Source organism: Harmonia axyridis, chromosome 2 (genome assembly GCF_914767665.1).
Source record: "Harmonia axyridis chromosome 2, icHarAxyr1.1, whole genome shotgun sequence".
Classification (NCBI taxonomy): domain Eukaryota; kingdom Metazoa; phylum Arthropoda; class Insecta; order Coleoptera; family Coccinellidae; genus Harmonia; species Harmonia axyridis.
The window spans coordinates 62,823,098-62,847,038 of NC_059502.1; the positions used below are offsets into that span (position 1 = coordinate 62,823,098).

The window sequence follows — 23,941 nt, forward strand, 5'->3', positions numbered from 1 at the left end:
AGAGGTCACCGAGATAAAAATATAGTCCAAATAACAATATATTGAAATATAAAAAAGTTTTATGAATATGGATTTCTTCGTATCGATAAACAACGATTTTCGCTTGTACCCATTACATAATCTGCAATCCATGCGGTCCAGTTCACATGAATTACGTGTTTTCCAAAATCCATTGGAGAATAAATCGACAACGATTTGTAATATCGAAATTGGAAGTATCATGTGATCGTGTTTTTCCGGCCGAGCGAAATCATTTAAATAACTGATGCGTGTTCACTATTTTTTATTCGGAGTTATCACATTACTCTTTTTAATGAATGAGTGAATGGGTTCGATTTTAATTATGGTTTTGTCGCTCAACTCGAATTTCGCCTTCGATCTATTCGACAGTGGGGTTTGGTGTTTGAAACCAGTGGATGTTCATCGAGCAATTCACGTTTTGAACGCTTTGATGGACTACTACATTGCATGTAATGAGCGTTGAGGTCAAATGGGATGTTGCACTCGCCACTCAGTAAAATTGAAGGAGGAATCACGTCTATTTTATGCAATAAAATGACTTTAGTCAAATTACGCTATGAATAATTTCAACGTTTCATCTTCGATACTAAAGGGTGTAGACTTTTTTTTTTTTGGGGGGGGGGTAATCGAAAAAAAATTTTGACGACGTTGTTTACTCATACTATGGTAAAGGGCGTTTTTTTAGAGCTATAGAACTTTAAATCGCAATAAAACAACGATGGATTATTCGATTGACATGAATTTTATTCATCCGCAAAAGAATCTTGTGGCGTTACATTTTAAATATTATTTCTGGCATATGACCGCCACGGCTGGCTCGGATGTAGTCCAATCTGGACGTCCAATTTTCGATGACTTTTTCGAACATTTGTGGCCGTTTATAGGCAATAACACGGCGAATGTTGTCTTCCAAATGGTCAAGGGTTTGTGGCTTATCCGCATAGACCAATGACTTTACATAGCCCCACAGAAAGTAGTCTAGCGGTGTTAAATCACAAGATCTTGGAGGCCAATTCAGAGGTCCAAATCGTGAAATTAGGCGGTCACCAAACGTGTCTTTCAATAAATCGATTGTGGCACGAGCTGTGTGACATGTTGCGCCTTCTTGTTGGAACCACAGCTCCTGGACATCATGGTTGTTCAATTCAGGAATGAAAAAGTTAGTAATCATGGCTCTATACCGATCACCATTGACTGTAACGTTCTGGCCATCATCGTTTTTGAAGAAGTACGGACCAATGATTCCACCAGCCCATAAAGCGCACCAAACAGTCAGTTTTTCTGGATGTAACGATGTTTCGACATACACTTGAGGATTAGCTTCACTCCAAATGTGGTAGTTTTGTTTGTTGACGTAGCCATTCAAGCAGAAGTGCGCTTCATCGCTAAACAAAATGAAATGGACGTAGTGCGCGATACGTATTCCGCACAGAACCATTATTTTCGAAATAAAATTGCACTATTTGCAAGCGTTGTTCAGGCGTGAGTCGTTTCATGCTGAATTGCCAAACCAAACTGAGAATAAATCACTTGACAGCTGTTAAATCGGTCTCCATCTTGAACAGTAATGCCAACTTAAAGTTATATACCCCGAAAAAAAAAACACCCTATATAATGTGAGAAGAAGAGGTTTGAAAACGAAGTTTGAATCAAGTTACTCGAAATAATTCATTTTTATTACCAATTCGATTGTCCTTATTTTATACAGGGTGTTGCTTAATTAGAGTTACGAAGGAGAATGAGAGATTCCTTGGATAATTTTAAAAATAAAATGGCCCATAAACATGAGCCCGCAAACGTTTTGTTTTCGAGATACAGGGTATTTCTTGTAGTCCTACTTTTTTGTGATGCTTAACCAGTTTATCGAATCTTTATTAATCTTTGCTACATAGTAGATGAATAAGTACCAAAACTTATAATCAATTTATTCATCACAGCTACTTTATAATAATTTGGATTTTCCTGAGAATTATTATAGAGAACTGTTTGAATTTTTTTCTCGAAATCGATTGCAGATACGACAAAACTACAACAAACCAAAATGTGTTGTACCGAACCAGAATTTCTTTTTAAATTTTTCTGAACTATCTGAAAAAATTCACCCTGTAGATTTGCATTCAAAATTAGGATATCACATGATGAAAACTGAAGGTGAGTTACCAATTGTGGAAACTATAGTGAGTAGCCGATTGTTAGCGTATCAATCGATAATAAATTAGGAGAATCCCTCAATAGGATTTTGAAATTAGTTTTGAGTGCTCGTTGTTTCGATGAAATATTCATTGCATGGAAAAACTTTCTTTATTAGATTCATAAAGTCGTACATGAATAACTTCGGACAATTTCAATGTGCAGTAATACATTATTGATTCATAGTATGTAGTATACCCAAAGTCACTTGGAGGAAGCCATCAGAATGTTTCAATTATACAATTCTACAATTATACAATTATACAATTGTACAATGGTTGTCCAAGTTTCCAGAAATTCATTAGGATCCAGGGTATTTATTGCCTAACAGTACTTTCAAAAGAACGCTGGTCCTGGTATTACAGCGGATAGTTTCCAGATCCAGATGTGTAGATTTGGTTTTTTCTATTGGCTAAAATAATGCTACCTTTAACTGCATGCTGATTTGGTTGCTTTCATTGGCTGCACCTGTTACTCTTATATTATATTTTGCCTAGACTAATAAGAAAAATAGTTTTTTTACTCCGTTTCAGCTCCTGGTATCAGTGACTTTATTTATTTGGATAAAGTATATTCAAGCTCACGTGAATGAGCTAGCATATTTCTAATATTCACCTGATATTTATTAGGTCACCATGATCAGCAGGGAATTAATTGTCTTACCAGTCCTTTCGAATAGATCCCAGTATGCTAGTTGATCGTCATATAAAATAGTATGTGTCGATTTAGTTACTTTCATTGCTCAAAATAGTAGGTACCCGTGCTGCCAAGTGACAATTTGATCGCTCTGTGAGTTATACTCATCTTCCACATCTCATCAATAGAACCGTTACAGTAATATGTAATATTACAGTAAGGGAAATATTCATTTTCCAGGAACTCGAGATCTGCTTTCTGTTATCTTATTATTTCGAAAAAAAGAGATCGAAGGTCCTGAACGTTCTCGAGATGCTTTCAGTGAGCATCAAATCAGGGACATCCTGTAGGTACTTACAATCTGATCATATCTATCCAATTATTTCTTAACGTAAAATGCTTGATATAAAAAATCACCACAAGACTCATTTTATCAATTTTCTCAATAATAATTCATTCCCGTTCCTTCAAAAAATAATGTGCAACCATTATGGAACCGAATAAAAATGAAATACTTCGGGTACTCTACGAATTCCTGTATTTATATAATAAATTGAAGAGGTTATGAGGATTACCAGTGTGTCCTAAATTAACCCGGAACCTACTCATTCAAAAAGTTATTGAATGGGTGGTTTGAATATCGCAACTGAATATTCACCAACATTTATCACGTAAAAAGGAATTTATGGACCAAACGAGATTTCTATCTTTACCAAGGGAAAAATAAATATACTCGGATTATCGACAAATCAATAAAGTTGGCCGGCATAACTGCAATAAAATACTCTATTTTGTTGGTTTAACGAGTGTTAGCTACAATTTATATTCACTTACTGCCGATTATAGCAGAAAATGTCGACCTATCGAAATGAATCATTTCGATTTGAAGGCACAACACTGCGATAAAAATTTTTATGACTCTGGCGATTTCCAAATTAAATTAAAATTTTCGAGAACGATCCTGAAAACAACGTTGAATCTGAGGTTGATTCTCATTCACACCTCCTTAGTTTCAATAAATCATTTACCATATCGCAACGGATATATTCTCAATTTGATCTATTTCATATGCATTTTTCACAGAATATACCAAAACATCGACAATTTTGCAATTTATCATCTATAAAGGAACACGATGCTACATGGTTATTATTTTTAAAATAACAATTACATAATTTTTAATTGATGAAAGACATCATTTATTTAAAAGTGCAGAAAGAATAACGGTAAAACAAAAATGCAGTTATACCTAATGAAATTTCATGACGAATATGAGTCCCTTTAAGTGCTTTATTAAGCGCTTAAGGTCGTAAAGATTGTAATTTCCTTCGATTAGAATTTCTCCTACTCCTAGATACATTATATGTATTCAACTTCATTTCCATACCAGTTATGAATTAAATATCCATAAAAACTACAATGTAGCGAAATACGTTGTATTTTAATCCAATGTTTTAGACCGCTCTCATCTTACGGAAGCCAAAGTCATTAGTTCGAACCCTGGACAGCAAAATTTTTTGGTTCTGAAATAGTTTCCTGCAACTTGATCTATACAGGATGTTCCTTAACTAGAGGTAAACCTAAATAATTTTAAGAAAAAAGTCCTTTAAACATGAGCCCACAAACGCTTTGTTTTTGAAATACAAGGTGTCTCTTACAGTCTTTCTTTATGATGATTATACCAGTTTATCGAATCTTTATCAATATTTGCTACATATTGAGTAAATAAGTAGCAAAACTTAAAATTCATTCATTCATCACAGCTTTCTAACTGGATCTTTGAAATAATTTCGATTTTTCTGAGGATTAATTGATTCTTTTTTCTCGAAATTGGTATCATAATACACTCAGGGGCTGAAAAAACGCAACACGTTGATATTTGGTGAAATTTGAAGTCTCATAGTTGTCTTATTTAGTTATTTTATTTTATTTTAATATTAAAATATTAATCTAAATTTTCGATGACTTCAAACAGAAGATTTCCACGCTATTTCATAGGAATCACAATCGAAAGCAAACCAAGGAGAATGCATGTCATCAAGGGAGAGTAGCGATATACCGGCTTCACCCTTATTAGGGATCATCACAACCTCACAACTGAACCCAAGATGACGACCAGCGTTCAATAAGATGCCTCCTATTTCGTTTGTTCGTCATCTTGGGTTGAACTATGCGGTACTGATGATCCCTTATAAGGGTGAAACCGGTATATCGCTACTCTCCCTTGATGACATGCATTCTCCTTGGTTTGCTTTCGATTGCAATTCCTATGAAATAGCGTGGAAATCTTCTGTTTGACAATGGTCATGTTGATGGCATTTTTGTTGATACATTAACCAGATAGATAATTAATATCGTATGATATTACACACTTGAAAATCGTACTTCTTTTTCTTTTATATTTCTTCATTCATTACCAAGTGCAGGTGTTAGCCAATTATATATTATTTATTAAATTTTAAATCAATTGGAAACGACATACCTTCGACACTTTACTTGGAAAAAAGCTGGGATCATACACTCAATGGACTAGTTTAGTGATTTTGATAATACTATATTTGACACGATAGAATTGAAATATAGAGCAAAACTGATAAATCAGTGAAAAAAATTTGAAAATCCATCAATAAATGACTGAGAAATAGATCATATAAATTTACGTATTTTAGCGCGGAACGTTTTTGGTCTGTGACGTCACGGCTCTTGCCTGTGATCGCTACACCATAAATTACGTTTAAATACTTAGCCGCGCCAAGGCTCTCGCGCCGTTTGTAGTTGTACAGTATAGTTTTTTCTCGAGTTTTGTTTTTATGTCACCATGATGGAAGAAGGCTTCGTGGAAGGACAAAGTGACAATTTGCCTAAAATAGATATATCGTCGGTTGAATGCAGAACTATTACATGTCCATTTTTCCCGAAAATGGGTTTATAGCTTAAAATGATACTTGATTTGGCTCTCTATCTCGTGCAGAAGTATTGCAAGTCCAAATGATATTCTTACCCCACTTTTTCAATTTTGACTAAACTCACGTGATAGTTCAATCGCGCTTCAGTTGAGTGCAGAACTATAACCAGTGTGGATGTATGATACTTTCTACCGATTGAGTGGACATAGCATAGTTCTGACCCATATCATAAGGACCTAGCTCTGATGATAGTGGACTTAGTATACTTCTGCGTATTACTGATATAACAGTATGGCTTGCAGCAGGGCTCAGAAAATTCTCAACCTCTTGGCAGCAGAGGATACCATCATTCATGGTTTGTAATTCAAGAAAAAATCAAAATTCGTACGAATAATCTAAATTTTTCAGATGCAGAAAATGATAGAACGATTCCGGTTCAAAAACAAGTGATGGATTTTGTAGGTAAGTAGTCATGATAAATTTGGAGGTTTTTTCCTAAAAACACATAAGTTTCAGTGTTTGTAATATAAAATAATATATGAATCAATACATAAATATAAATTTCTATTACTTTTGCCTGCAGTTCCCGTAGGTCAAGATCCAGTGGATGCCGATAAAATGGAGCATCTGATGAAAAAATCTTCAGATCTTCAAATTCCTGATCATTTATTGCCATATGAAAGTCTCAATTTCAGTACAGACTCATATTATCTAACCAATTTCGATATTCTTAAAAGAAATGAATTCATTCCTCCAAAGTCCCAGTCAAACTTAACCATCCTGAAAAATGTGAATTACTATGGAGATAACATAGTATCTCCAGAACCAGATCCATATGCAACTGATCATGATAGCAGTGATCCAGATTTCATACCTATCCATGAAGAGATGGAAAGACATGAAGATAATGAGGAAGGTGAAAACCAGAACCATGGGAAGTTAACAAAAATAAAGCGAAGATGTGTTGAGACATGGAGAAGATCTGAAATTAAAGAATCTAGGAATACCGGAAAAGAATATATCAACTGGAAAGGAAACCTGCAGTCTGAAAGGAAACTGAAACCACCTTGTAAAAACTGCCGAAAAAAGTGTGCAGAAAAATTGTCGGAGGAGGATCGGAGAAATATTTTCACAAATTTCTGGGAACTAGGAGACATTAATCGTCAACGTGATTTTATTTCCAAATTCGTAGCCACTGAAGAAAAAAAGGGACATCGCCAACGAAAGAAAACAAAAATTAATGTTGATGAGAATAGTGGCCAAGGTAAAAGAAACTATACTTTCAACTATTATTTGCCGTCAAAAGGAAAAAGTAGTTCTGTATGCAAAACGTTCTTCCTGAATACTTTGAGTATCAGTGGCCAAATGGTACGTACTGTGGTATCAAAATTGACTATGTCAGGAGTAGTAATAGCTGATAGAAGAGGAAGAGCTCGCAAAAATTCGGCTTTGGACGAATCAGTCAAAGACTCAGTTCGCCATCACATTAATGCCTTCGAAACAGTAGAGAGTCATTATTGCAGAAAAAGCACTCAAAAGAAATATTTGCCTGCCACACTCAATGTAGCAAGAATGTATAGTCTCTACTTGGAATACTGTCAAGAGAAAAATATGGAAAGTGTTGCTACTGAAAGTATTTATCGTCAAATATTCAACACAGAGTTTAATCTTTCGTTCTTTGTTCCAAAAAAAGATTTATGCGACTATTGCCATAATTATGAAAATGCAGAAAATAAAGCTGAGTTGGAAGAAGGGTATCAGCAGCATCAAAGGAACAAAGAATTGTCACGTAAATTGAAAAATGACGCCAAAGATTTTGCCAAAAACGAACCCCATTATTGTACTGCCGTCTTTGATTTGCAGCAGGTGCTCCCTGTTCCAAAATCTAATGTGGGTCTGACATATTATAAACTGAAATTATCGACTTATAATTTCACAGTTTATAATTTATCTTCAAAGGAATGTGATTGTTTCATGTGGTACGAATGCATTGCCCGAAGAGGTTCTTCAGAAATAGGTAGCTGCCTATTAAAATTTATAAAAGCTGGCATTGACAATTCTATCACCGAATTTTCATTTTTCTCTGACAATTGCTCGGGTCAGAACCGAAACAAATTCCTGTTTGCGTTTTATAGTTATGCATCTATGAAATTCAATATCAAAATACGACACACCTATTTGGAAGCAGGACACACCCAAAGTGAAGGAGATAGTGTTCACAGTGTGATTGAAAAAGCAGCACGAAATATTCCTATTTATACGCCAGAGCAGTGGTACTCTGTAGTACGAACTGCTAAAAAGAAACGTCCTTTATATACAGTTCATGAAATATCTCAAGAAGTTGTATTTGATTTAAAAAATCTTCAATCCAAAATTGCCATTAACTTCGACAAAGATGGAGATAATAACAAGGTTCTTATTAGCAAATTCAAAATAATCGAGTTCAATCCAGAATTTCTTTTTTTTTTGTTTTTCAAGACAGGATATGAAGATGACCAGTTCAGAAAGCTAAATTTAGCTCAACGTGGGAGAAAACGTTTACCTATCCATCGGCAGTATAAACGATATTGATCTCGTGCGCCTCTATCCAACAAAGTTACCATTAACAAAAAAAAAGTATGACCATTTACAATTTCTCTGTGCCAAAGGTGTTATATCTCAAGTTTATCACGAGTTTTTCAAAGACTTACCATTTACAACTCACCAAATGGATGAAGAAGATAATGAGCAATGAAAGTTCCTAATCATATCTAGCTGATGCTCATCACTAAATAATGATCTCACAACAATTTTTTTGTTATTTTTAATATTTTTTTACTTTATGCAGAGTTTAATTTAAATTCCTTCAAATTTCAGATGAAATTTATTCTTTCTGATCTCACAAGATGTTTATTTAATATTTTCAAGACTGTTTCGTTAAAAGACTGAAATAATCCAAATGTATAGGATTTAGTTAATAAATTATATTTGAATCCTTTATTTCAACTTTACCATGACCATTACGTGAAAAATATTATATTCAACCAAAACTCTCCGTTTTCATCTTGTTCGTTTGTTCAAGAAGAAAACTATTCATAGTATTCTAATGATGGGTTTCACGAAGCTTTGACAGCTCATAATTGCCTAATTAGTGCGATTCTATGTCGATTCCCAGTTCATTTTTGATGGAACCTTCGAATTAAATCCACAATTAAGCTAATCGAGGCTTCGTGAAACCCGCTATAGGTGTATTATTGTGGACATAGAATAGTTCGAATATGAAGAACTAACGTATGTCCATACAAAACTATATTATGTCCCAATTTTTCAAAAATTACAATTTGAACGGATTTTGAAACTCACAAAACAATCAGGATATTGAAGGTGAATGTCTAAATGAAAGAATTTTTGAAGATTTTTAATCAGCTCTTGACTTATTCAAAATAATGTGTCTCCTGAAAAGTATGAATTTCGGACTTAGTATAGTTCTGCATTCAACCGACGATATTCGCAGTGATGGAGTTTTTTTCTTCAAATCCATCTTATGTCAGTGCAGAAATAAAAGGAGTTACACTTTTCAAGTAAGTATCTACTTTTGAGTTTGCTTCATCATGGTTCAACTTATAACGATGATTTATTTAAAAAACGTTTCATAAACAGTTTGTAGTTGACTACTGGTTGTTGAAGTCTATCAATGGCAAAACATATTTATGTGACGAGTAAAAAGTAAAAAGAGAAAAAAGTAATTTATATGTATGTATATAGTAAGTTATTTCAGCCATCGTGTAACGAACAAAACACGACACGAACGGCACAAGTGATTGTACACCAATGAATTCATAAGCACTCTGCGAATACCAGTCGTCTAGTGTGTGACGTCACGACACTTACACGTACTATGAAATTATTCTTCCAAGCGCAACTTCAAAGTTGCATAACTTTTTCATTTCTAGAGATATTTCAATGATTCTTCCACATTTTTGTTCCATTTTACTTAAATTTTTAGAATTAATTCTTAACAAAAACATGAAAACTATTCCATTGTCGATGTTCATATCGAATAGAAAATCACTGGAATAATAGTTTGCGCTCCAGAAGAAGACCGCGAAAAAAAGGATTCACGTATTCTGTGTGTTGAGTATGCTATAACGAATAAAGTAGAGATTATCGAGGACACGTTCCAGATTTCTTCGGAGGAAAAACAGATCGGGACAAGGAACACAAAATTCTCCCTTATCAACCATCGGCATGGTTCAGGCAATTTGCGAAGCAGGGGAAAGTTTATGTCCGTACGAATTTTCGTGAAATCTACGTTGTTTCGCTTTGGAGATGTTTTGGAGCATTAAATTCGATATGGAGCTCATCCCGTTTCTGCAAAGGTAATGCGGATATAACTCGTAATATAAACCGATAACTGGTAAAATTTCATCCAGAGTTCGTTATCCAATTCGGCGTCTATTCTCAGTTAACAGATTTCTGGGAGGTATGCCGTGTATGGAATATGCAGGAAATTGAAAACAGGATCCGGGATGAATTTCAGATGACATGATTGTTTGGAAACTGAGATAGTACCTAACCATTATTATATTGTTTGGATACTTTGTATAAGATAACAAGCCCATGAAATAAAATTGAAGCTAATGTTGTCTATAGTTACATAAAGAGAGCTCATTAGAAATAATAGTATTCAGGCTATACCGGCTCAATTTATTTTTGGGCCCTGTGCGCTGAAGATCGATAGGCCACCTTGGATGCCTTGATACTGGTAGATCTCTTGGAAACGCTAACAAATCAATAAAATGTAACAGAATTTAAGTATTCAATTTTTATTGTAAGTGAATTTCAATGCAGACAAAACACAAGCATGTCTTTTCTCTAGAAAGGCCGATCTCAGTATGCCCAACATAAGCTTGTCAGGAGTAACTATACCTTTGAAGTAATCCATCTCGATGCTTGGTATTACTATCAGCAATAATCTTTCTTGGGAACATCACGTGAGATCAATTGCCAAAAGTGCATCCCAAAAACTTGGTTTTCTGTTTCGTGCTAGGAGCTATTTCACTCCCAGTCAGCTACTTATGATTTATAAGGCGCAGATCCGACCTGTCCTGGAATACTGTTCCCATGTTTGGAGTGCGGCACCTAAGCATATTCTGAAACTGCTGGATTCTGTCCAAAAAAGGGCAATTCATCTCGTCGGTGATGCCTCGCTTACAAACTCGCTCACCACTTTGGAACACCGTAGAAAAGTAAGCGATTTGTCTCTATTTTATAGATATTTTCATGGGCGATGCTCTTCTGAAATATCAACAATCGTTCCTCCTTTGGCAGTCTCTTTTAGGTTAACCCGTCAAGTTCAGTCTTCACACCCCTTTGTGGTCGCGTTGGAGACCTGCAGAACATCTCTCTTCAAAGATTCGTTCATCCAACGAATAGCACGGCTCTGGAACACATTGCCTAGGTAGGTGTTTCCCGAGGCATATAACCTTCATAAATTCAAAAAAAGAACACCAATTCCTACCTTCTTTCCCTTGGTTCTCACGATGTTCTCTGAACATTACAGGATATCTCCTCTCGTGGGAACCAGAACATAAAAAAAAAGTGTCAAGTGCAAATGTCAAGATGAAAGAAGAAGTTTTTCCATAGGGAATCATAAAAATTAAAATAACATTCTGGAATCACTATAAATTGGAATTCATCCTTTTTTTTTCGGGTCTTTCCATTGAAAAATTGACTTAGTATTAAGTCATAATCTAATTTTCTTGAGTGCGCTATATTATATATCCGTAGATACCTCAGAGCAAAAGGATATTAAGTCACTCTCACAAAATGGTAATTTTACAGTAGAGGGTATACAAGGATTATTCTACTACATTCTGCAAAAGGAGTAGAAATAATTGCCAAATATATTAGGTGTACAACTTTGCCAGGGCAGTCGCTAAGGGGTAGGCAGGGTAGGCGGTCGCCTAGGGCGGCATTTCGAGCTTGTTCAACAAAAATTACATGTGTAGAAATTCAACGCACCATATGAGATCAAATTCAGTCAGCAAACAACAGGAAGGAATACCGACAAATTTAATTAACATCAAAAACCATCAAAGGTGCCGCATTATACATTATACTCATAAATATCCAGATATGGCGTGATCCCCTCATAGTGCTGTTTACGGGTTATTGTCGCTAAAAAACACATCAGGCTTGTCTGCGTTAGCCGAATTTTATTGCCATTTGGGGTTCTGGATTATTTTCTTTTCAATTCTCTAATTAAAATGTTCATTCATCAGAATGAAATGCAAAATATAAGAAAAACATTTCATCTCTTCCAACCGATCCTAATATAAGAAATTTTATTATTTCATACCAAATTTCATTCTTTTATAATATTCTTCATTTCCTCATATCAAATCATCTAGTGTTGGGCGTAGGCGCATTCTAATTAAATAATGGTTCATCCGCATCATCCAATTGTTTTACTCGGTAGTCTTAAACAAGAAAAAACAAAAAATTTTCAAGCTTTTTCTAAAATCGAAACTGAGCTAGGAACCTGAAACTTTAGGGCCCACTCTAGAGGGGCGGCAAATAATAGGGAATCTGAATTACTGGAAGAACGAATAAATTTTTTTTTTATTTAGTTGGTTATTTATTATTTCGGTCCAAATTCCTGTGTTAAATTGCTCAATCAAATTTACTAATCTTAAACATCTTTGCATCGTGGATATCTGTAACATCTATTCGAATTTGAGATAATTGTTCATTCGCATCCGGTTGTTCAATTCAATCATATCAAAGAAAAAAAGACGAAATGTTCAAGCGTTATATGTAGTCAAAACTCAGCAGAAGGATCTGAAACCTGAATTCAATTCATATATTTTATCATTTATTCATTAGAATTCAGTTGAGAAGTTTTATAATTCATTGCATTCCACTTATCTTCCACTTATCCTAAATCATCTATTGGATTAAAATTTAAATCCATAAAAAATAATAACACTTTAAATACATTTTTTCTTTTCATCTTCTTTATTTGGTTGATGTTTTAGAGTCGAAAAGAGTAAAATTAGTGCGAAAGATAAATAACTGCACGAAGTGCTCTAAGAACTTCGTGAACAGATTTTTTTTTCCAAAGTGAATTTCCACAATTTGAAAGCGTTGTTCTGGCATTTAGCTATTCACGATGAATGGCCAAACCTTACTGAAGAGAAATGTTAATATAATTTGACTTTCTCAACTGTCAAACTATACTCAACAACCATCAAAACTTCTCATATAGTAAAAAACACCCGCTATAAATTCGAAAATAACTTGCATTATGACGAAATATATCAAGAAGTCCATTAAAGCATGCGCAAAAATTATTACATTCATTTGTCATTCAAGTAGTCAGGAACAGAATATGAAATTTTTCCATCCGATTTGATTGATGGAAGTATTTGTGAAGTTCATAAATTATCTGCTTCGAATATTTTTGAATATTGAAATTATTGCCTTTTTTACTTTTAAAAAAAATTGAGCTTCTCAATGCAGACTGACAATTTCACGAATCCTACGAAAAAATCACCGAAATCGGTTGACTATCATATAAATTAGCGCCGTTTGTAATTTCTCCAAATTTTTCAAAACAAGAATCCTGAGGTATATTTACATATCACAAACAAACTCGCACAAATTTTCACTATTTCACTCAAGGTTTGCTCTACTGGTCACTAGACACCTGTATATAATATAAAATTTTGTTGGGGCATGGGCCATAATTTCAAATTCTTAATTTTACCCCACTAAAACTCATTATGTTGGGAATTAAAAATCTGGTGTATTGAATCTTCAATAACTTCTGCTTTGATATCATGTTGTCTCCTCATTCTGCATTTCATTTTCAGCATGATACCCGGTAAAAACAAGTTTATTTAATAGCTTCAAATATCTTAACCTATCGCAAACACAGTCATAATCATTTCGCCTTTGGTACAATCCCAATGAAAACTTTCAATCAACTCCATCAGTTTAACCATGGCACACACACAATTCGCAATAGTTTTCGTTCTCCTCGCCTCGATCGACGCGAAGATCTACAAGAAATGTGAACTGGCGAAAGAACTGAAGTACAAATACGATTTCGACGCAAAAGAAATACCGGTGTGGGTGTGCATCGCGAAACACGAATCGGATTTCAACACTTCTGCAGTGAACAAAGGAAGTGGCGATCATGGATTGTTTCAAATCAGTGACCTCTATTGGTGCGATACGAAACGTCAAGGACGGGCCTGTTCAGCCGACTGCAAGTATTTCGAAGACGATGACATAAGTGATGACATTGATTGTGTCAAAACAATTTACGGTGAACACGAAAGGATTTCGGGAAATGGTTTTGACGCTTGGGTCGTCTATCCTCTGTTTTGCAAGAATAAGACCGCGAGTTACCTTGAGGAATGTTTTCATCAGAAAGCTACCGAACTGGCAGTAAATAATTCTCAAGGCTTGAATATGGAAGGATTCACTACCAACAATACTTCAACTGATAGTGTTAATAAAAGTATGAACTCCGGAGTGACACTCCCAAGTAATAAATTCAAATATACTCCCAGCAATGTGCCTCCTAATATAATATTCACAAGCCTGGGGTATTTTATATATGATACAACGACCAAAAGCCCTGGAAAAATAGCATCCAAATCACCCATAAAGTCGATGAATTTGTCCTCATCTTATCTGGGAAAATACTCAGCATCAACTACTACCCGCCAACCGTCATCAACAACAATAAAATATCCTGCTTCAAACAACAACGGACATAAACACTTCGATGTCGACCGTAAAGAGAAGACCGTAAAACTGCAGTCATCTGGCAATATTTTTGGGAGAATATCCACGACGCGAGATGTATGGAGTCAGTTTAAAACCAAAAGGAATACGACATTCACTCCATTCAGTCATAGAGAAAATAAAACGCTGAAATTCTCATTCGCAGGAAATAGATTAGGCAAAGAGAAATCGGGAGAGGATATTGTACAAAAGATAAATTTAGGGAATATGTATTCCTTTCAGATAAACAGACGAGGGGGATTTCAATTGAGGTTGCTCTGATACGTAGCTGTTCATTTTTTTCATTATTTTTTGTATTTTCTCGTACTTTTTTGTTTTTTTTTTCACGTAGCTGTTCCTTTTTTGATTGTTTTTTGTATTTTCTTGTACTTTCTTGTTTTTTTATTACCAATGAATATTTGAATTGTTGAAATCATTTTGGAATTATTATAATATAAATGGTATCGGGTGAACCAATTGCAGTTAAATCATTCAATTGTTATATGTGTAGTTATGTGAAATTAAGTTTATAACTGAATTATATGGAGACTTTTCTGAATATAATTATATCAAATTAGATTTGAATTTCAAAAGAAAATAGGATTAACCTCAAAGACCTTCATAACTCATGTATATATCTGTATAAACTTCATCATTCTATTCATCGTTATTTTATCATTAGTTATATGAATTGATTGAGATTATTATTTTCACTTCTAAACAATATTATTTGTTGAATTTCAGTCATTTAATTCTCTCTCTTCCAATCATCCAATCCAAGACCTTCATTCGTTAATGACACTAACGTATTAATATTATCTCGAATAATATAAATGACGGTGTCATCGGTGTAATATTTTTTGTTTGATATTTTTATTGTGTTTTATGATTTTATACTTATTTACAAAACAGTTACTGTTCATATCATATTTTCTAATTTTCCAGAATGTCTTTCTGGTTTGAAGACAGGTGTTGATATAATTAGCCACTAAGAGTCAATATTCTAAAAAAAAGTTAATACTTTTTTCACTTTTATTATTGTATATAGTTTACTATAATATAAATAATTGTCATTTGTGAATTTTATGATTGTTTATAATAAAATTAAATCCTATTTTATTGTCATTATTTTTTGTATTTTCTGAGGTATTATGTAGGTATTCTCTATCATATGAAAATAATTTGCTGCATACATTTTAATAGATATTCAAATTGATATTTAATCCCAATTCATGTTGATTTCAAACTTGAAGAACATTTTGAAATCGGTTGGATTATTGTTAGTTCTATGGATGAAATTTCATTCATGAAATGATATAAACGTGATATGTTCACTTTCAAGAACCTAATTTCAATGAAAAATTGTTAGCGGATTCGAGATTCACCTTGTATATCAATTTGAGGTGAATAGAAAGAATAAAACTCAGTGCAGTACACTCAGATCAATAATAATCTGTCTATTATCGATAAAATCTCTTTATATACGATCATTACCTCTACACTATTGTTGGATAACTGACTCCCATTGTGAAGCTCTAACGATTATTGTTTTTAAGCGAACAGAAAAAATTCTAGAATAATTCAGTATTCAACAATATCTGATTTTGGCCGGGAAAATCTGACAGACAAGTTCAAAATACTGATACCTCGAATTGTTACAAGGGATTCAAGTTTTTTTGGAATTTTTAGTTTAGTTTAATTGAAAATTAAAAGTTTATTCAATCATAGCCATCTAAATGTATCATTTCAACTTGGTGAATATAATGAATGTAATGCATGTAGACTATGGCATTTATTTGGAGAAAACATTACAGGAAAAATATACAGCATTTTTTTAAGGATTTCGAAATTCAAAATTAATACAGGGTAATTCATTCGAATTAACAAAGTTCATTAATATTCGGGAAAAAGGAAAGATATGACAACAATGTGAATACTACCATAAATTGTTCATATCCCTGCAGACCAAATCTATGAAAATCGTGCGTTCGGTTTTTGAGATAATTGAGGTATTGGTATTCCATACTTAAAATTCACTGCAAATTGATGGTGAAATTAAATTTGTTTACTCAATACTTAGACAGACCAAGTTACACGATCCATCTACCTTCAATAGTGGAATGAATTTCTTATAATGATAGAAATATCATTCACGACCGGTTCATTAGATACAAGCACAGTAATGTTTACACTTTTAATGTTGGATGTTTGTTTATATAGTTTACCTACTTTTGATATCATTATCAATAATTTGAAATAACTTTGATATCATTATCAATAATTTGGAATAACTCACTAGATATCACAAGTTTGTTGAAACAGAGATATCGAATGAACTAAATATGAATCTTTACTCAAATACTTTACTTCATCTTAACGGAAAAATCTTATTTTATATCTATTATCTTATGTTTTACCATAAAGACTGATGTTTATTCGTTTAAAAACATTTTTATTGGCGTAAAACTTGCTTCTGCCATTTTTCAATAGATATTTTTAGCGGTGAGTGGTAGTCGAGATAAATAGATCGTAAAATAAGCGTAGGTATTTCTAACATAATGTCATCGAATAATTAGTCGATTTGTTTCTGCATCATAAAGTTATCCTCGATCAGCTCACCAGCCATTTGCAGGAGGTTTAAATCCTCTGCTTTAAGATGAAGAAATTTTCAGCTGAGGCTCATCGACTGCTCTCAAATACCTATCGTGAGGCCGCTATGTCCTTGAGCGAAGTGTTCAAAATGTTTACACGCGTATCGGTCAGTGCCAAAAGGTTTTGTCAAGATAATTACATATCAAAATACTATAAGTCGTCATATTCTAAGAGAGTCCCTGTGAACTTAAGTGGGTATACCATTACGTACCATAATATAACGGGTGTTTTTTTTTCGAGGTATATAATTTTAAGTTGGTATTACTGTTCAAGATGGCGACCGATTTAGCAGATGTCAAGTGATTTATTCTCAGTTTGGTTTGGCAATTCATCATGAATAGACTCACGCCTGAACAACGCTTGTAAATAGTGCAATTTTATTTCGAAAATAATGGTTCTGCGCGGAATACGTATCGCGCACTACGTCCACGAATTTTGTTTAGCAATGAAACGCACTTCTCGTCGAATGGCTACGTCAACAAACAAAACTGCCGCATCCTCAAGTGTACGTCGAAACACCGTTACATCGAGAAAAACTGACTGTTTGGTGCGATTTATGGGCTGGTGGAATCATTGGTCCGTACTTTTTCAAAAACGATGATGGCCAGAACGTTACAGTCAATAGTGATCGGTATAGAGCCATGATTACTAACTTTTTCATTCCTGAATTGAACAACCATGATGTCCAGGAGCTGTGGTTCCAACAAGACGGCGCAACATGTCACACAGCTCGTGCCACAATCGATTTATTGAAAGACACGTTTGGTGACCGCTCAATTTCACGTTTTGGACCTGTGAATTGGCCTCCAAGATCTTGTGATTTAACACCGCTAGACTACTTTCTGTGGGGCTATGTAAAGTCATTGATCTATGCGGATAAGCCACAAACCCTCGACCATTTGGAAGACAACATTCGCCGTGTTATTGCCGATATACGGCCACATTTGTTGGAAAAAGTCATCGAAAATTGGACGTCCAGATTGGACTACATCCGAGCCAGCCGGTCATATGCCAGAAATCATATTTAAAATGTAATGCCACAAAATTATCTTGCGGATAAATAAAATTTATGTCAATCGAATAATCCATCGTTGTTTTATTGCAATTTAAAGTTCTATAACTCTGAAAAAAATACCCTTTACATTGGACTATGTATGTTCGTGGAACATTTCAGATTCAGATTTCGAGGGAACGTGTACCTAATTGATGGTTTTGTAGAAATCGTCTAATTGAAGGAAAGTTAATATGGTTCCAAAAAATATCTCTTACTCTTAAAAAAAAGTATAGGTTAGTTTTACTGCTGTCATTAATGCACCACACCTAAGCCTTGAACCCGAAACCTCTCCATAAATGGCGGAGTCTCACAGATTCCGTGTCACCAATAACGTTACTTATTCGTGTCACCAGGTTAGGTAAGTTGCATCGTCTACTAAATCAGCTAAAAAAAAAGGGGTAGTCATTTAGAAGAATATATGACGTTACTCATATGTACGTAAATATGAATGACGTCATACGTAAAATTTTTTTACCAGAAGGTGGTTAATTAAAACCTAAAATTGACCTGCCTGGCCTTCTACTTGAAAAAATTCAATAAGGAAGTTATGAATTTCGTCCTTACTTTATTCATACAGTGTTCAACAACTTTTACTATATCGAAAAAGCGAAATTGTATAACGAGTAAATATGTTACAATTTGCTATATTGAATGAAGGAAACATGCACTAGCCGCAACAGTCACTCCCGAAGTTACAAACGCTGCATGCGCCCGTTAAATATTATGTGCAGGATATCCACTTAATGTTCGTGTGATCGGAAACATGATTGCCAATCAGTTGGGAATTGCGATTCATATATGCACGCCTCAAGCATGAATCGCTTAGCGCAATTCACCTCCAGGTTCCGAATTAATATCGAACAACAAAACAAAGCTCAAACTGAATACATTGAACGTCTCTGGAAATCCGAATATAACGAAATACAGACGCTAACAGCTATTTTCATATATTAATCGCATTGAGTTCATCCGTTCCCTTGGGTAGGAACTATGGATGTGGAAACGAATATGGCTGGCTTTGGAATAAGCACCAGTTGCTCTACATCATGAATGATTTATAGTTTGGTGATCACTTATTGCGAAACGACTGTCGCAAATTTCGATCTGCTGATGGTTTGTATAGGTCAGAAAATCTGAATTTCACTCTTTGTTAAGCACACATTGCCTATTGAAAAGTTATGTAACTATCATGAAGGGGTCTTTTGTTTCCAAGCCTCGAAGAAGAAGACTTTTCTCCGAAGAAAATACAGGATGGTCCAAATTTTAGTTCAATAACTTTGGCGTCGGATAGAAGAACTCTTTTTATGGAAAAAGGTTTTATAAACCTACAGGGTGTTATGTAATAAGTGTCCGATATTTAAAAGGAAGATTCGTCGGTTATTTATAAGGTGAAAAGTTCATTTTAGCATGGGTCCGCAAGGCCTTCATTTTAGAGATAGAGGGTGTTAAAAATTTACTTTCATTTTGGTTTTTCGTAAATAATTTTCAAGATAATGTCGCTATTTAACGAAAATTGGTATTTGGGGATATTAATCGCATTGAGTTCATCCGTTCCCTTGGGTAGGAACTATGGATGTGGAAACGAATATGGCTGGCTTTGGAATAAGCACCAGTTGCTCTACATCATGAATGATTTATAGTTTGGTGATCACTTATTGCAAAACGACTGTCGCAAATTTCGATCTGCTGGTTTGTATAGGTCAGAAAATCTGAATTTCACTCTTGTTTGAGCACAAATTGACTATTGAAAAGTTATTTTTCTGTCATAAAAATGAGCAACGAACAAGACCCTTCTCCGAATAATAAATTTTAGTATTATTTTACTCATCGTCTTAATTATAGATATTGAAATCTAAATAAAATATTGTCTCGAATCAGGTGAGCGTGACCTGCTAAATTTATACAGTGGCGTAGATATAAGTGTGCGATGATCCTTTTCCTATTGAAAATCTACGCCACTGGTCTCTATTTCGAAAAAATAATATCATTTCTGAAATCAACAGTTCTTAACTAAAAAAAGGGATCTTAAATTTTTTCCATAGAATGTACTATGATCGAGATGATCGAGTACATAGCAAACACAATCCACAAAATCTACAAAAATCAATTTCTCAAATTTTCCCATTAGTGATGAATCAAAGTAGAAAATTGACGTAGTGAATTATAACGAATTTGTAACGCCTGCCCCCGCAACTATAATTTTGCTTGCCCCCCCCTAAAATTGGACATAAAGGGTGTTTTTTTAAAACTATAGAACTTTAAATTGCAATAAAACAACGATGGATTATTCGATTGACATGAATTGTATTTATTCGCAAGATAATCTTGTGGCATTACATTTTGAATATGATTTCTGGCATATGACCGCCACGGCTGGCTCGGATGTAGTCCAATCTGGACGTCCAATTTTCGATGACTTTTTCCAACATTTGTGGCCGTATATCGGCAATAACACGGCGAATGTTGTCTTCCAAATGATCAAGGGTTTGTGACTTATCCGCATAGACCAATGATTTTACATAGCCCCACAGAAAGTAGTCTAGCGGTGTTAAATCACAAGATCTTGGAAGCCAATTCACAGGTCCAAAACGTGAAATTAGGCGGTCAACAAACCTGTCTTTCAATAAATCCATTGTGGCACGAGCTGTGTGACATGTTGCGCCCTCTTGTTGGAACCACAGCTCCTGGACATCATGGTTGTTCAATTCAGGAATGGAAAAGTTAATAATCATGGCTCTATACCGATCACCATTGACTGTAACGTTCTGGCCATCATCGTTTTTGAAGAAGTACGGACCAATGATTCCACCAGCCCATAAAGCGCACCAAACAGTTAGTTTTTCTGGATGTAACGGTGGTTCGACATACACTTGAGGATAAGCTTCACTCCAAATGCAGCAGTTCTGTTTGTTGACGTAGCCATTCAACCAGAAGTGCGCTTCATCGATAAACAAAATAAAATGGACGTAGTGCGCGTTACGTATTCCGCACAAAACCATTATTTTCGAAATATAATTGCACTATTTGCAATCAGGCGTGAGTCTATTTATGATGAATTGCCAAACCAAACTGAGAAGAAATCACTTGACAGCTGCTAGATCGGTCGCCATCTTGAACAGTTATGCCAACTTAAAGTTATATTCCTCGAAAAAAAAACACCCGTTACAATGTACTGTTATCTAGATAATCGAGTAAGACGCAAACACAATCCACAAAAATTAATTTTACAAATTTTCCCATTAGTGATAAATGAAAGTTCAAAAATTGACGTAGTGAATTATAACGAATTCGTATGGCATTCAATTGAACAAATTCTACATCAGCGATCAAAAACTTTATCGCTCAGAAGAAGAGTTTTTAGTTTGAATTATTCTGAGTTGAATGTGAAATTACGTTTATGTCAAGATGTTGTTAAAATTCCTTCAGAAATATTTAGGTGGAGTTTCTATCAGATGTTCGAAAATCTACATCAATATTCATAAAACTTCTTATGCAAATCTCGGGCCATTTGGAAAGGGTAGAAATAAAAACTATTCAAAATGTCCGCATTATAATTCTGGCAGGGAACCAAATAGACTTTTTGTACGAGCTTTGCTGATAGCGGGATAATTCTCGTCGTTTTCATGTTTTTTCGCTCAACGATTCGAAATCCCGGGTACTGGAAATGTTGGTTTGTTTGTTAGATATGCAAACAGTAAACCATATATTACCATAGCGAATAGAAAAATGGAATTTTCAACATTCATTAATTGCCGGACGGTTGTTTCGGTTTTGTGCATCATCAAGTTTATCATTCGAATTTATTATAAGTGAAATTGAAAGTTTGAGGAAGGGGTAACTCGTATTTCGTGATATTCATTGAATTTAAATTACCCACCTCTGGTGTTATCCAGCCTCATTCCCAGCATGATTAACATAATAATATAATGTCGACATCATACTCTAATTTCTGGTATCTAGAGGTTGAGGAAAAAATGAATCAGCGCTCGAAAGCTCCTGATTTGCTCACTTCATTTCTTTATAGCCTTTTTACCTTAAATGATTCAGTAACTCAAGTAACTGCTACTCACAGGGCCTTCCGTTCGAGTTTTGATTTGAACTAATTCCTATCTGTAACATTTGTGGTTTGGAGGCTACAATTGAGGAACCTTCAGAATACCTTTAAATTGATGATATAATCTTCCTCAAATTCGGCATGATCATTCGAGTGATTTTTTCACATATAGAAACTGAAAATTTCTTCTGGGTACTGAAGATACGGTAAAGAGGAAATTTTATATCAAGCTTGAAATGAGGATCTGAACTCTGTGAAACTGTGTTTAATATTTAGTAAGACAATATGACTCCCTTATCCATCTCGTATTTCATTTTATAATAATAGTAATAATAATAATCAACGAATCAACACCTTTACAACTGCACAAGGAGCAATTGTCATACAACCACCAGACAATCCAAGAAAAACTGCAAAGATGTAGAGAGAAGCCCCTGCATGGACGAAATTTCAACGAGGTGAACTAGGATCATGCCGACATTGAAGCGTCGAACTATTGGCTCACATCAGGTGCGATGTATCCAGAAACGGAAGAATTTCTTTTAGCCATCCAAGATCAAGTGATCTCAACAAGAAATTACTGCAAGCATATTACAAAGGATCGAACTATTACTGACGATCGTTGCCGTTATGGGTGTCCAACGAATGAGACAATTCAACATATCACGGGAGGATGTCAAATGTTTGCAGGAAATGAATATAAAGAGAGACACGATGCAGTAGGAAAGATACTACACCAAGAAATGGCAACTAAATTAACACTAATTCATTCTGAAAAAGTGCCATACTACAAGTACCGACCGGAAACCATCCTGGAAAACGAACGCTATAAAGTGTACTGGGATCGTACAGTTTTGACTGATAAAACAGTCCCTCACAACAGGCCAGATATATTGCTAGTTGATAAACATCAAAAGACAGCAATACTCATCGACGTAGCAATACCTAATAACAAGAACATGCGTCAAAAACAGGTCGAAAAAATTTCAAAGTATAGGGACCTCGAATTTCAGATAAAGCGCCAGTGGGGAATGATATCAACGAGAACTATTCCAATTATCATCTCAACAACAGGAATAGTACCCAAAAATCTTAAAAGAAATATCAAGCAAATAGGACTTAGTGAGTATATATGTAATATAATGCAAAAAGCTGTTATTTTAGGTACTGCAAGGACGGTGAGAAAATTCCTAGAAAGCGAATAACAAGTCCAAGGATCGCGTGTAAGAGGACCAGAAGTTCGACGAGAACCAGGGGGACCACAAGGACCGGACATGACCGAGCTCTACCCTTCTGATATTTTAAATATCTGGGATTGAGTGAATGTTCCTCTTAGCGAGGAGTGAGAAGCCGACGGCGAGGAGAAATCCTACGCGTATAGGCAAAAGTCAGGATAATGACGTTTAATCATGGTAAAAAATATCAATACAGCAATATGAACAATATAAACATGAACAAACATGACAATATCCACAGAAGTATTCTACATACTTTTTTGTGGAATTACAATACATATAATTATCGATATAATACTAGAACTGCCAAGAACAGCAGGATACAAGATGGGGAATGTATCTTTTTATTGTTTCCTATGCCGATGACGCCTTATTGATTTCTGACTCAGAAGACGATCCACAGAGAATACTCCAC

The 23,941-nt window shown here is 34.8% G+C and overlaps 1 protein-coding gene across 1 annotated transcript; it reads left to right on the forward strand.

Moving 5' to 3' along the window:
* Positions 1–13,408: 13,408 nt before the first annotated feature.
* On the forward strand, positions 13,409–14,887 carry LOC123673626. The gene has a single exon (XM_045608211.1). The coding sequence runs from the start codon at positions 13,740–13,742 to the stop codon at positions 14,811–14,813; it is 1,074 nt and encodes a 357-aa protein (XP_045464167.1). The 5' UTR covers positions 13,409–13,739; the 3' UTR covers positions 14,814–14,887.
* Positions 14,888–23,941: the final 9,054 nt, after the last annotated feature.

Coding starts and splice junctions, on each gene's coding strand:
- LOC123673626 (XM_045608211.1), top strand. CDS start 13,740: ATGGCACACACACAATTCGCAATAGTTTTCGTTCTCCTCGCCTCGATC.